General features: G+C 41.8%; 2 protein-coding genes across 3 annotated transcripts in view; both read right to left on the bottom strand.

Annotated features, from left to right (window-relative positions):
* Window positions 1-1,045: 1,045 nt before the first annotated feature.
* Window positions 1,046-5,200, bottom strand: LOC137190709 (thioredoxin-interacting protein-like). The gene is made up of 7 exons (XM_067600251.1): window positions 4,874-5,200; window positions 3,969-4,044; window positions 3,733-3,880; window positions 3,054-3,266; window positions 2,806-2,952; window positions 2,220-2,549; window positions 1,046-1,557 (listed from the first exon to the last, which is right to left on the bottom strand). Exons 1-7 carry the CDS (start codon window positions 5,124-5,126, stop codon window positions 1,510-1,512), a joined length of 1,215 nt encoding a protein of 404 aa, XP_067456352.1. The 5' UTR covers window positions 5,127-5,200; the 3' UTR covers window positions 1,046-1,509.
* Window positions 5,201-8,180: 2,980 nt separating this feature from the next.
* bnipl (BCL2 interacting protein like) overlaps window positions 8,181-14,835 on the bottom strand; it is a 12,771-nt gene continuing 6,116 nt past the window's right edge. For both annotated transcript variants that reach the window (XM_067600249.1, XM_067600250.1), the window contains exons 4-10: window positions 14,350-14,604; window positions 14,063-14,260; window positions 13,567-13,669; window positions 13,238-13,369; window positions 12,913-12,999; window positions 10,579-10,677; window positions 8,181-9,744 (exon numbers count right to left, since the gene is read on the bottom strand). In XM_067600249.1, the coding sequence (XP_067456350.1) occupies window positions 9,720-9,744; window positions 10,579-10,677; window positions 12,913-12,999; window positions 13,238-13,369; window positions 13,567-13,669; window positions 14,063-14,260; window positions 14,350-14,604 (899 nt within the window). In that variant the 3' untranslated portion in view covers window positions 8,181-9,719. The remainder of the gene's footprint in view (window positions 9,745-10,578; window positions 10,678-12,912; window positions 13,000-13,237; window positions 13,370-13,566; window positions 13,670-14,062; window positions 14,261-14,349; window positions 14,605-14,835) is intronic.

Below are 14,835 nucleotides of genomic sequence, written 5' to 3'. Positions count from 1 at the left end.
CAGGTGGGTGTCTCTGGGAGAGTCCTGGACTGGTTCTCATGTCTTTCAGATAGGAGTTTTTCTGTCACTTGGTCCCTACATGTCTGAAATTGTTGCTCTTTCCTGTGGTGTGCCTCAGGGTTCTGTCTTGGCTCCTATATTATTTGCTCTGTATATGCTTCCCATAAGTCATATTATTAGAAAATGTAACAGTATGCTGATGACATTCAGCTGTATGTCTCTTTTAAACCTGATAAGACTGATAAACTGTCTGACTGCCATGAAGGACTGGATGGTTCACAACATTTTACAGCTGAACACAGATAAGACTGAGATTCTTATCATTGCATCAGACAGCAGAGCTTCCAGTGTTGCTTAGTGTACTGGGTCCCTTTCTGCTGTACAGTCTAATTTTAGAAACCTCTGTGTTTTATTTCATCTGGCTGCACTTCAATCAACATATCAAATCTTCAACCCGCTCATATTTCCTCCATTTAAGAAACATTGCCAAACTCAGGTTTGTTATATCACAACCTGAGCCGGAGATGATCATTCATGCTTTTATATAATCTTGGCCAGACTACTGCAGTTCCTTTTTCAGCTGCCTTCAGCTGCTTCGTCCCTGGACGTCCACAGATGGTCCAGATCGCTGCTGCAGACTCAGTAGGTCACTGTGTTCTTCTGACCAGTGCTTACTGGTTGTCCCTCACTCTTGACCAAAAACAAAAGGTGATCTTTGAAGTTGTTGCTCTGACATGTTAGAGCGTTCTTCCTGTAGAAACACAACCTGCCGTCTCTAGTGTTGTATTTTGTGTGTTTTTAAGGTCTGTTGCTGCTTATGTTTTATTGTTTATTTCTTTTATTGTATCTTATTTGTACTATTTTATGGTTTTATTTCTTTAACAACTGTATTCTTATGAAGCACTTTATGACCTCTCTGTCAAAGGTGCTATATTAAATAAACTTTACTTACTTACTTACTGACTCATCGTTGAGATATTTCCAACGCTGCCGTCTACAGAGCCAACAATGAAAACATGAATGAATGAATGACTGAAAACGTGAATCATATTAAACTGATTTATTGTTTGAATAAAAAAATAGAAATCTTCTCATATTTACAAAATAAATATACAGGTGTAACTTCCTGAAACTCCAAAAAGTAAAAAAAAAAGCAACCAATCAGAACATTCGACTAAGTAACAACACACATCTGAAACTTTTCCCAAAAACAACAAAACATTTTTATCTACAAAACAAAGTGCCAAAAAAAGTCATCGTATATAAACTGCTGAGTCATCACCAATAAACTGCTGAGTCATCGTCAATAAACTGCTGAGTCGTTGTTAATAAACTCAACGCCCCTGAGCTGATGATGAGTGAGTGACATGTCAAACGAGCTCTGGAGGGGGGGGGGGGCAGTCTGGGTCAGTTACTAAAGACTGGACAGAGGACTGATGTTGGACAGGAAGTTGGACAGGAAGTTGTCCTCATCTCGTCTGCATTAGCGTCCTCGTCTTCATGACGTCCTCAGAAGACCTGAACAGCCGGAGGAGCGTTAACGGCGTCCTCGTCAACCTGAAGGCAGCGAGACAGAAGATGATTAGACAAAACTATCTCATCTCATCTCCTCGTATATTATCATATTTAACTGGATCTCATTTGATCTCATCTCTAATATCTCTTCATATTTCATTTGATCTATCCCAAAGTATCTCATGTCATCTTTTCTCATATAATTGTAACATCTTGTTTTCTCATTCTAGCTTAAATCTTATTTTTATCTCATCTCATTCGATCTAATTTTATTTGATCTATTCTCCACTTAATTCATTTAATCTCTCTCATCATGTTTTATTTCATCTAATATCATCTCATATTATCTCATTTTATTTCATTATCTCATCTCATTTTTATATTTTATCCTCTCATTTTATTTAATCTCATTTCATCTCCTCTTCTTTATTTTATCATATCTCATTTTGTTTAATTTATCTCATTTCATTTTTATCTCATTTTTTAAAAATCTCATCTTCTCATTTTACGTTGTCTCTAATCTCTAATCTCATCCATGTCGTTTTATCTCATCTCCACGTCTCATTTGATCTTCTCTTATTATATCTGACTTTATCTCATCTTACTCATCTCATTTTATTTTATTTAGTGTTGCCTCATCTCATTTTTTGCGTCTCATATTTTCTTGTTTTATCTCATTTTATTTCATCTCATCTTCATCTCACCTCGCTGTAGGCGGGGGGAGGGGGGTAGTACAGCTCAGGTGCTCTCATGAAGAGCCCCCCGTCGTCATCGTCGTCCTCGCCGTCGTCGTAGTCGTGGAGCAGCGGCGTGCGGGGGCCGTCTACTCGGAGGTCTCTGTGGATGTTGCTGTAGCTGGGGGGGGCCGAGGGGAAGGAGGACCAGCTGCTCATGGATCCGCCCTGGCTGCTCAGGGATCCGGCCTGGCTGCTCATGCTACTGGTTCTGCTGCCGACGCCGCTGAACGGGATGGTACCGATGACCAGAGGCAGCTCCAGGACCAGCTTCTCGCTGCCCGGGATGTGCAGGTAGATCTGCAGAGAGGAGGAGACGCTTAACATCTGATCTCTACTCATCTTAGCTTTTATTATCTCATCTAATTCTATTTATTATTTATTCTATTCTATGCTTTATTTCATCTGGAAGAAATAACATCAACCTTTTATCTATTCTAATCTAATCTCAACATATCTTCTTTTATTTATATCATCTCAGTCCTCGGATCCATTTCAGTTTGTCTCTAAACATCTACTGTCACTCTGTCTCTTGATGTCATCGACCACGACTCACCTTGAGGGCGTAGTCCACCTTGATGATGTCACAGCCCATCAGAGACGGCTTCAGTCTGGGGACTCTGATGGTCTTCCCCTGCCACATGTCACACATCCCAGAGATGATGTGATTCCCTCGAACCGCCGCCAGTTTCTGATTCAACACCTGAACAAAATAAAAGACAGACGTCAGGTCAGTTTTCAGGTGTTTACGCTCCACAGAGCGACTTCTTCTTCTCCTCTGACAGAAACGTGTCTGTGCGTCACCTTGGTGTGTCCGTCTGCGAGGTACGTGTGCTTGGCGATGATGGCAGCCTTCGGCACCACGATACGTGAACACGTGTTCTCGAACTTGGCGTTGATGTTGATGTCTTCGCCCTCGCAGAATCCCTTCCTGTCGATCTTAGCGCTGATGGACACCTGACCGTCGGGGATGAACATGCAGGTGACCTTCTTCTGTTTGGAGGACGCAGCCGGAGCCTGAAGGAGGGAAGTCACCTGTTAGTCATCATTAAAATCAACTTATACACAGGAAACTGCTTATTGTTTCTCTGACAATCCTCAGTGTTTTGTCACATCATAACAATTATTTTCATTATTGATTAATCTTCCAATAATTTTCTTGATTAATTGATTATTCATGTGGTTCGTTAAATGTCAGTAAAATGTCCCCGAGCCGTCATTAACGAGATTATCTTAAAATGTCTTGTTTGGTCCGAAACCCAAAGATAATTATGGGATACATGTTGGAAGCTGGAAGCAGTTCATTTTGAATCTATTATTCAGTCGATTCATTTCCTGTTTCCTGACTGATGGACGAACCGTTGCAGCTCCAGTGTTGCGACACTGCAGTGATGTAACGCTGCTTCCAGCTCCGTCAGAAATGAAGTGAAACCAGCGTTTGTCTAACTTTAGTTCAACAGTTGCTGTTAGTTGTGTTTCGTACCAGCAGCTCAGGTCGGTTGACGTCCAGCGGCTCCTCCACCTCAAACTCCCGCTCACAGTGCAAAGCATGCTGGGAAGGCCTGTCCAGCTCCGCCCGCACGTAGTAACGGATGTACCCGAACTTCCCCTTATAGGACGACACGAGACGCCTGAGAGCACAAGACAACAGGACGCAATCAGCTGCTGTGATCGATCGCCGATCAGCTGTCAGATCACTGTAATCGATCAGACTCTTACCCGGGGGGCGGCAGCTCGAAGCCGAACTGGAAGCTGAAGGTTTTTCCAGGTGGAAGCAGGAAGCAGCCGTCCGAGTCTGAGCACAGAGCGGAGAGGAGACGGTTAATGAGCAAGGCAGCGGCAGACGTTCAACTCCACAAGTTCAAACTGACAGAGAAGCTTCTTTCATTTCTACTGTTTCCCCCCCTTCCTCCTTTAAAGTGCATATTTATATATACCATTTACTGCCTGTACATATACATATATAAATATATATATATATAATTCTACTTTTATGAAGCTTCTACATTTTCAGTTGTTGTTGACAATGTCAGAAAGGTGATAATTCTACTTGATGTTTATTATTGAGGTCATACTGGGAGGTGCTGCTGGTGTACTGGAGTGTTATATACTATTTTGCCCCCCTCGTGTATGTTAATGGGGTTTTCATCAAAACATAACAAATAGTTATTTGTAGGCATATACTACACATTTTATTATAACATGTGTACATAAATATCCTTATATATGTGAAAAACAGATACTGAATAAGATCAATAAATGTCCATATAAACATAACAGGCTTTATTTGGCCATATGTCAGATTGTTGTATGTTGATACTGTGAATGTATTTTTTTTCTTGTTAGAGATTATGAAGTCATTCTGTGTTTATTTATTTTATTCATTTATTTATTCTGAGTGTTTTGACAGGAACAAATGTTCATTTATTAACATAAAGAATTAGCAAAAGTTTTCATCAGTTATTTAGATGAATGAATAAATAAAAACGCCTTAAAGTTGTCCTTAAGTACTTCAATCTCACAACTAAAATTATGATATATATCATAATAACTATGAATGAAACTCATCCACTGTGAACAAACACTGATAAGCGTATCTGCATGTATTGATTGTTGATCAATACCTTTCTCCAGCAGCTCCTCCAGCCGCAGCTCCTCCTCATACTTCAGGTACTCCACCTCCTGGCTGCGGTTCTTGCGGTGCTGCACGTGGGCGCAGCCGGCGGCGGTGACCCTGAGGCCGGCCAGCCTGCAGGGATGAGCCGCCTCCAGCTGCACGGTGCCGGACAGTTTGTCCCCGCTGCTGTAGAAGGACCTGCCGGAGTCCGACAGCTGCAGCTGGAACACTTTCAGCTTGTTGGCCGCAGACAGAACCATGTTCACTGTGATGTTAATGTGATGTTAATATTAAATTATAGGACGGAATTTAGATAAATTACTGTAAAACTCAATTAGATGAAAAATAAAATTATAATAAATGAATTAAATTTGGATTATATTAAAATAATTTAGTCACATTCAATGAAATCAGATACAATATCGATCAAATATTAAGAAAAACCAAAGTAAAGCAGTGAGATGAAACGTAGGTTGAACAGTCTCATCTGTGACTGCAGACACGTTGGGGTCAGTTTTATACCGGAGGGGAATCCCGGTGTCCCGGTGTCCCGTTACTCGCTCACCGAGCGGCATGTGTCCAGCGCGTGGACGCCGAGTGTAGCCAATCAGAGCGCAGAGAGGGCGCGTGGACAGCTCCTGTGGCATGGGGGGGCGGGGCCTGCAGATGGCGGGCTATGAATAGGAGACAGAACAGAAACAGATTTACTGACAGAAACAATCAATAATATCAATAAACCGCCAGACTTATTAATATCTGTTTGTTTATATCAGTGGCTGCTGAGGAGGAAAACCAACATGGACTCTGACAACAAACCACATCAAACTATATCAGTGTCCCACCTGATGAAATCGGAGGGGTGGGGGGGGCAATTTCATATGCCAATAAAACAATTTGCTTGAGTGGTGTAAAGGCTGCTTCTTTAAAGACATTTAGCATCTACATAATGTCTCTAAACGAAGCCATGGACTGGTTCAGATGTGTCATTTTACCAACAAAGTGAAATTAAAATTTATAGTATTGTTCTATTGTGACAACAAATGTATGTTCTCATTAAAAACAGACAAGATATCACATGATTTACACGTGTTTCCTGTGTATTTTCTTATTATACAGAAATATATAAAGTAGCACAAAGCTTATAATGTGATACAGGAACAGATCAGTGCTGAATACTAAAAACATTCACAGATCTACAAGTGTAGGTTCACATCAGAAAGTATTAATGTATGTATCAAATACATGACTTACACACTCTGATCTATGTGCACGACATACAAAATATAGTGTACAAAGCTGACATGTTAACACTAGGGGTGTTAACATGAACGCAAAACTCACATCTCACTCACATCGTATCACGGATTTGAGTCACGGATCAGATCATTATTAGCATCAGCGAAAAAAAAGGAGGAGACAAATAAAACTTTGTTTTCCATTTATTCTGTAACAGCCAGACACAGCAAGGAACTTTTGCTCATGGTCTTAAATGAAAAGAACATTTAAGATGTCCAATGTTTAAATAAAATAAAATAAAATATATAAAATATTCAATGCTCAGTTATTGCAGTATGAGGCATGAAACCTTCCTCTTTTAAACAGTGAATGAAACAGCCTCTGTCCACATCATCAAAACTTGATGATAACAAACATTCACCGCTAACGTCAGTTAGCAGCTAGATGCTAATTAGCTGCTCAGCTGCAGATGCTGGTTTGATCGTTGCTCTTCAAAATCCCTGTTAGCGACACGCTGTCTGTCCATGACTTGTACTTACAGCAGTTTAAGACATTTAAGACAAAGTAAACAAACTTTGTCCTCCTCTGTTTTTGTAAGAAGTCAAAAGCCAAAAAGGTTGGAAACCACTGGTTTCATCTTTAACAATGTGTTGTATTTTAAAAGCTTGTTATATTATCCATTGTGTCAAATCTTCATCTGAAAAGTAACTAAAGCTGTCAAATAAATGTAGTGGAGTAGAAAGTACAATATTTCCCTCTGAAATGTAGAAAGTAGCATCACATGGAAATACTCAAGTAAAGTACAAGTACCTCAAAACTGTACTTTAGTACAGTACTTGAGTAAATGTACTGTCCATCACGGCATTCAGGTAACTGAGCAGGTTTCCTCCATCTGTTGGTCCTGAAGAGCAACTCTGGTTGAAGACTTTTAATAGTTTTAGTTTCTATTGAGCTCATCTGTTGTAAAGTTGTGTTTTATTAAACTGAAGAGCAGCTCGGTCATCACTGTCTTTAATAATCCATTTATTGATCAGTATGTAAAATGTTGATCATTGTTCCCTGAAGCCCAACTGAACATATTCAGATGAATTGTTTTTTGCTGAGCAACAAACACAAAGATGTTGAGTTTATCTCCATGGAAACCTGGAAAACCAACAAATATTCGCATGTGAGAAGCTGCTGACAGAGATGATTTGTGTAAAGATGTTTGTAGCCTGTTGAACATTCAGAGTTGAGGTCTCCCCTCTGGTAAACTTCCAGAGACCTGCAGCCCTCTGGGGGCCCCTGCAGGACCTCAGTCTGAGACCCAGCTGTGGGGGCAGAGCACCCCCTGCTGGACAGAAGAGGAGCTGGCAGACCTGAGCTGCTTTCAGACACACACACAGAAACAATCTGCTGTTTAACATTTTGAACAAAAGTTACTGAGTCTAAAAATGTGATGATCAGACCTGCAGCAGGTCTGTGACCACTGAAACATCTCAACATCTACTGGATGCATTTAGTTTAAATTAGTTTCACACATTCATGTTTCCCCTCAGGATGAATTATAACAACTTTGATCCTCCGACTTTTCATCCAACACCACCATCTGATCAAATTATTGATTATTAAACCAATTAGCAAATGTTATCATGCTATTACAGTAATGCTAACACAGTGAACATGGTAAACATTATACCTGCTAAACATGCTAGCATTATGCTGCTGATATTAGCCTGACTGAGCTGCTAGCATGTTAGCTTTAGGATAATAAATCAAGTTGCTTGTGCATTGATGCATCAGTATTAATAATGTTCCCAATTAAACTTAATATAATCACAGTCTGATTATCTGCAAAACAAGTATTTTTACTCTGGATATTTTAAGTTAATGTAGTTGACAATATTAAATGCAGGACCAGATTTTTACATTGTGGTATTAGCAGTATTACTTCAGTAAAGAGTATTTCTTTTGCACATTTACACCAATACTTTTGACTTGTCATCCTTAGATTTGACTGTTTTGGGAACAATAAAACACATAAATAACATAACTAATAAACACAACACTGGAGGAGTTAAAACACCATCACACCAGTCTCTACTTTCCTGTACATTTTTATTTATGTTTCACCACATGAAAAAATAAAGAATAAACATCAAAAATCACCTTATTAAAAACCTTCACTCTCTCCGGTCTCAGGTTGAAGTTTATTTCCTCCGTTTGGACCAAAGCAGTGAAGTGTTGCTGATCACTGTGATACTGACTTAAACATGATGATTCTCAGGTTCTTCAGCCTCTTTTTTCTCTGGTTTCTAAGTGGATTTATGGAGGTTTGTGATATATATATTGATAATGAAGGTCACACTGAATGATGTCAATATGTGTTTCGTGTCTGTGTGTTCAGATCTGATGAGTTATGACTCCGAGTAGAAGAAGTTCTGACATCTCTTCAGTGTTTGGTGATGAAAGAAAGATAAAAACACTTTGTGCTTTTATGCAGTAAAATATTAAAAACCATAACAATAAAAGTATTTAATTTAATAAAACATTTGATCAAAGCTTTTATGATGGGTTCGTGCGACAGGTAAACTGTGTTGTTACTGTGGACCAATCAGCAGCCGCCTCAGTTACGTGCAGTTCCTCTCGTGTCCACCAGGTGCTGCTGTGATCAAACTGACAGACTTCCTCCTCCAGCAGCTGATTGAAAGGATTAACACACTGATTTGTGTTTACATCATTAATAATCTCTGCTGTGTCACCTGACAGCTGATACACCTGACTGATGATGGAAGCAGTTTGTGGCAGCAGAGACGTCGCAGGTGATCAGGTTTGTCGAGGTGCATCTCACCTGGTGTAAACATGTGATCTGATCTGTACCTGGAAGATGATCTCAGGTCTTTGCATGAACACCTGATATTAATTCATTCTTGTTGTCTTCACTATATTTACTCTTTACTTTCTTTTACTATCTCATTATAACATGAGAACTTTATGAGATTGTAACATATTATACGTATAATATTCTTCATGTAATTACTGGATACCAAATTATTCTGATTTTACAAAAAGCTTTTCTTGCTGTAACAATACATCATTTTATTTCGTTTTATCACAAAACGTTCTGGTTATTTCACAAAATGAACTTGTTATAACTTACAGATTTATCTCATAAAACAATAAACATCTCTTTGGATGTGTCTGATCAACAGTCCAAAGATATTAAACCTGAGACATTAGAGGAACTGACTCCAGAGGACAGAAGAGGTTCTGATCAAACAAATTAATTTTCTATCAGTTTACTAACGGATAACTTGACTGATGCTTTTATTTCTACACATAGTGATGCTGCTTGTTTTTCCTTTCCTTTTAGTCTGAAGGCCAATTTGAGTTGACAGGAAGAGGCGGAGTCAGCTGGATTTCTGTACAGATGTTACACCTACTGAGACCTGAACACAATGATCCAGATCACAGATCACATGTGAACAGCAAGACGAGATGAGCTCTGTAACTTCCTATAAATGAACTCAGAGTCTCTGTGTTTCTGCACAGGTGGGAGGTCAAAGGTCAGCAGGCTGAGGGGCTCCTGATGACCTTTGACCTTTGGGATCCAACCAGTCTGTCTACCTCTGCGTCCGTCATCTGTTCAGCTTCTCATCAAACCTGCACAAAGTCAGACAGGAAGTAGAGAGACAGAGAGAGAGAGAGTTCATCAGTTATTTAAACCAAATATCAGCAGTTTAAAGAGAACAACACTAGAGAGAGTAGAACCTCAGTAGAACCTCAGAGGAACCCAAGTAGAGTCAGTGGAACCTCAGTGGTGTCAGTAGAACCTCAGTAGAGTCGGTAGAACCTCAGTAGCACCTCAGTAGAGTCAGTATATCCTCAGTAAAACCCCAGCAGAGTCAGTAGCACCTCAGTAGAGTCGGTAGTGTCAGTAAAACTTCAGTAGAGTCAGAAGAGACAGTAGAACCTCGGTAAAACCTCAGTAGAGTCAAGTTAGAGTCAGTAGAACCTCAGTAGAGACAGTAGAACCTCAGTAAAGTTGGGTTAGAGTCAGTAGAATCTCAGTAGAGTCAGCAGAACCTCAGTAGAGACAGTAGAACCTCAGTAGAGTCCGGTTAGATTCAGTAGAACCTCAGTAGAGACAGTAGAACCTCAGTAAAGTTGGGTTAGAGTCAGTAGAACCTCAGTAGAGTCAGTAGAACCTCAGTAGAGTCGGTTTAGAGTCAGTAGAACCTCAGTAGAGACAGTAGAACCTCAGTAGAGTCCGGTTAGAGTCAGTAGAACCTCAGTAGAGACAGTAGAACCTCAGTAGAGTCCGGTTAGAGTCAGTAGAACCTCAGTAGAGACAGTAGAACCTCAGTAAAGTTGGGTTAGAGTCAGTAGAACCTCAGTAGAGTCAGTAGAACCTCAGTAGAGTCGGGTTAGAGTCAGTAGAACCTCAGTAGAACCTCAGTAGAGTCGGGTTAGAGTCGGTATATTCCGGGTTCTTACTGTCGGATGGAGTCGGGGATCTGCAGCCGGTCTGTGGGGATGAACTGAGAGAGCTCCTGCAGACTCTGGATGAACCGAATCTTCCTGCTGAACTTCTCACTGTGGATAACAGGTCAAAGGTCAAAGGTCAACATAGGTCAAAGGTCAATATAGGTCAACAGAAAGTCAATAGAACATCTCTGAACATGGCTTGTTATGTACATCACTGCTTGAAAGTTTGTGAACCCTTTAGAATTTTCTGTATTTCTGCATGAATATGACCTAAAACGTGATCAGATATTTACACAAGTCCTAAAACTAGACAAAGTGAACCCAATTAAACAAACGAGACAAAAAATTATCTTTTTTTTCATCTTTTTCCATTTATTTATTGAGGAAAGTTAACCAATGTTACATATTTGTGGGAGGCAATAGTATGTGAAGCCTTGCTTTCAGTAACTGGTGTGACCTCCTTTTGCAGCAATAACTTCAACCAAACGTTTCCACTAACTGTTTATCAGCTCTGCACATCAGCCCGTTCCTCCTCACAGAACAGTCTCAACTCAGGGATGCTGGTGGGCGTCTTTGCATGAACTGCCTGCTTCAGGTCCTTCCACAGCATTTCTTTAGGATTAAGGTCAGGACTTTGACTCGGCCGTTCCAAAACATTAACTTTCTTCTGCTTTAACTATTCTTTGGTAGAACGACTGGTGTGTTTAGGGTTGTTGTCTTACTGCATGACTCACTTTCTGTTGAGCTTCAGTTCACAGATGGATATCTTGACATTTTCCTGTAGAATCTGCTGGTACGACTCAGAACTCACAGCTCCATCAATGATTGCAAGCTGTCCTGGTTCAGAGGCAGCAGAGCAGCCCAAACCATGATACCACCACCACCATGTTTCACAGATGGGTTCAGGTTCTTACGCTGGAATGCAGTGTTTGCTCATCGCCAAACGTAACGCTTCTCATTCAAGCCGAAAAGTTCGATTTTGGTCTCATCCATCCACAGAACATTGTTCCAATCACCTTCTGGCCATGTGGTCTTGAGCGAACCGTAGACGGCAGCAAAGTTCTGTTTGGAGAGTAGTGGGTTTCTCCTTGCAACTCTGCCATGAACAGCATTGATGTTCAATGTTCTCCCGATGGTGGACTCATTAACATGGACTGTAGCCACTGCAAGAGAGACCTTTAGTTTCCTAGATGTTACCCTGGGGTCCTTTGTGGCCTCCTGGACTATTACACACCTGCTCTTGGTGTAATTTTTGTTGTTCGACCACTCCTGGGGAGGGTAACAATGGTGTTGAATGTCCTCAATTTGTACATGATCTGCCTGACAGTCGACTGTTGGAGTCCAAACTCTTCAGAAATGGTTTTGTAACCTTTTCCAGCCCGGTGAGCATCAACAACTCTTCTTTTAAGGTCCTCAGAAATCTCCTTTGTTTAAGCCATGACACACTTCCACAAACCTGTGTTGTGAAGCTCAGAGTTTGACAGTGAAGATCCAGATTTCTCTTCTTTAAATAAGGCAGGGCCTCCCAGACTCACACTGGATTGTCATCCCATTGATTGAAACACCCGACTATAATTTCCCCTTCAAATGAAATGATAATCTTAGGGGTTCACATACTTTTGCCTCACACACAAATACGTAACATTGGATCATTTTCCTCAATGAATAAATGGACAAGTGTAAGATTTTTGTCTCATTTGTTTAACTGATGTCTCTTTATCTAGTTTAAGGACTTGGGTGGAAATCTGATCATGTTTTAGGTCATATTTATGCAGAAATAGAGCAAATTCTAAAGGGTTCACAAACTTTCAAGCAGCACTGTATGTCTGGAATGGTTACGTGGTTACTTAACTGTTCACAGTGGTTGCTAAGTGGCAGGTGGTTACTAAGGCATTCCTGGGGGTTGCTATGGCATTGTGAAGTGGTTGCTCTGTGGTTGCTGTGATACTCTGTTTGCCTGAGTGTTGCTAGGTGGTTGCTAGGGTGTTTGCCGTTGCTAGTGATCTTTCAGGTGGTTGCCTAGTGGTCGCTACAGCACAGTCTACAGTTTTATTCAGTGGTTGCTCGAGAGCTGCGGATGATTCGGCGTCATAAAAGTGTCTGCTATGTGGTTACATGGGTGTCACTAGGGTGTTATGCTATGTTGCTATGGTGATTGTGGGCAAGGATGGATGACTTTCTGTCCATTATTGTCACCTGAAGTCTCACTGACCAGAGGAACAAAGGTCTGCTGTGTTTAAATCTTCCTCCAACCCAGCGTTAGTTTCACCACTTAGTTCACAGAAGCATCAGTTCTGTTGCTATGGTTACCTGAATAAAGGTGTGTGTGTGTGTGTTGCAGACCTGATGAAGGGTTTGACCACAGTGATGAGAGCTTTGATGTACCAGGCCGGATGGACGACCAGCAGCCCCTTCAGGTCCTTCTTCAGCCTGGAGACAGACAGGTGACATGAATATCACCTCTGTCGTCATGGAAACAAGCTTTTTTTTTCTTTTTAACATTTCTTAAAAAGAAAAGTGTTTAATGTCTTCTGCAGTGTTACAGGAAGTACAGCTGAAGCTGTTCAGGATATTTAAAGAAACAACACAAACGTCAGGAGTAAAGAGTGTGTGAGGACAGTGATAGCTCCGCCCCGCTGTGCTGTCCTGGTGACTGAACCTGGCGTACCTCCTGTCAATGGAGGTGTAGCACTGGTGGAGCCATTTGATGGCTGGCAGTTTGTTTCTGGGAGCCATGGCACACATGTAGACCAGCAGGTAGTTCTCCGAGACCATCAGATCTAACGTCCCCACGATGTACCTGCAGTCAACACACACATACACACACACATACACACACACACACACGCACGCACACACACACACACAAACAAACACACATACACAAACACATACACACACACATACACACACATACACACACACACACACAGAGGTATTTATAGTAACAAACTCTGTCGCTGTGATTTTGCTTCCATCAAAATGAGTCAAGCTCACCTGAACAGGTTGTCCATGACGTACTCGTAGTCCTCCACCGTGTTCTCCGGCAGGTAGCAGGACGTAAACAGGATGATTGCGTTCATCCCGTCTCCATAGTAACCTACCAACCAACCAGTCAGACACACACACACACATAGAGGAGTCACATGGTGCTGTAAATTGAACAACACCTGTAACATCCGATATAGTCACATGACAAACTACAGCACAGAAAACTGACTCTTTAACAGCCTCGTCACCTGTAACACTGTAACACCTTTAACAGCCTCGTCACCTGTAACACTGTAACACCTTTAACAGCCTCGTCACCTGTAACACTGTAACACCTTTAACAGCTGCGTCTTCATAGACATTAAATTACTATTATTATTAGAGCATGTAACACTGTCACATGACTGTCAGCTGTTTGGGTTTCAGGTGAGTGTGACCTTTGACCTCTGTGTGACAGGACTTGCAGGTCAGTATATTTTCTCAGGTGAGTGTGACCTCTGACCTCCGTGTGACAGGACCTGCAGGTAGGGTTCCAGGACGCTCATGTTGACGAGATATTCATGTCCGGAGATGCAGAACTTCCTCCAGCGGCGCCCCTCGTTGTCCACCTGGTCCAGCTCCATCAGACCCATCTCTGACTGCTCCACCGGGCTCCTGGCCACGCCCCGGGCCCCGCCCCTCGCCATCCGAGGAAGGTCATCTGTCACAGAGGTCAGAGATCAGCTGATATCTGTCTGTCAGTCTGTCTGTCTGTGTGTGTCTGTCTGTCTGTCTGTCTGTCTGTCTCACCCTCCCACTCGAGGTCGTGCGTGCTGTCCGGCAGCGTTCCTGTCTCGCTGTCAGACGGCGTCTCCAGCGCCTCCAGGTTGATGTCGAGCGACAACATCTCGTCCGGCGTCGCCGACAGCGCTGCGGCGGAGAAGCCGTCGTTGCTCGGGTCGTGAGAATCTTTGCCGCTCAGCGTCAGGCTGAGAGCTGGGGCCACCAGCCGCTTCTTGGCCCCGCCCCCAACGGTACCTGATAGGGCGAGGGTGGTGGGCGGGGCTGAGGGGGCGGGGCAAGACAAGCAGAGTCACTTTAGTCCTTTAATAGCACCAAGAAAAAAACATTTCATTTATCCAACAAATCGCTTCTGAATTCTAAAATCATAATTTTACATTTATTTTATTTCTATGTGAAACTTTTTCAGGAAAGAAACGAATGAAGTCACAATATTTCAAGAAAAAAACTTAAATAATAAGATTTTGTGACTTCTAAACTCCTCAAATAATCTCA

This window comes from Thunnus thynnus, chromosome 10, assembly GCF_963924715.1.
Source record: "Thunnus thynnus chromosome 10, fThuThy2.1, whole genome shotgun sequence".
Taxonomy (NCBI): domain Eukaryota; kingdom Metazoa; phylum Chordata; class Actinopteri; order Scombriformes; family Scombridae; genus Thunnus; species Thunnus thynnus.
This window is presented reverse-complemented; position numbering and strand designations above follow the sequence as displayed.

Excerpts from the sequence above, each read along its gene's own strand:
- LOC137190709 (XM_067600251.1), bottom strand. The coding sequence starts at position 5,126 with ATGGTTCTGTCTGCGGCCAACAAGCTGAAAGTGTTCCAGCTGCAGCTG. Across the intron at positions 4,045-4,873 it reads GGAGGAGCTGCTGGAGAAAG|ACTCGGACGGCTGCTTCCTG; the intron begins GTATTGATCAAC and ends CTCTGTGCTCAG. Across the intron at positions 3,881-3,968 it reads TTCGAGCTGCCGCCCCCCGG|GCGTCTCGTGTCGTCCTATA; the intron begins GTAAGAGTCTGA and ends TTGTGCTCTCAG.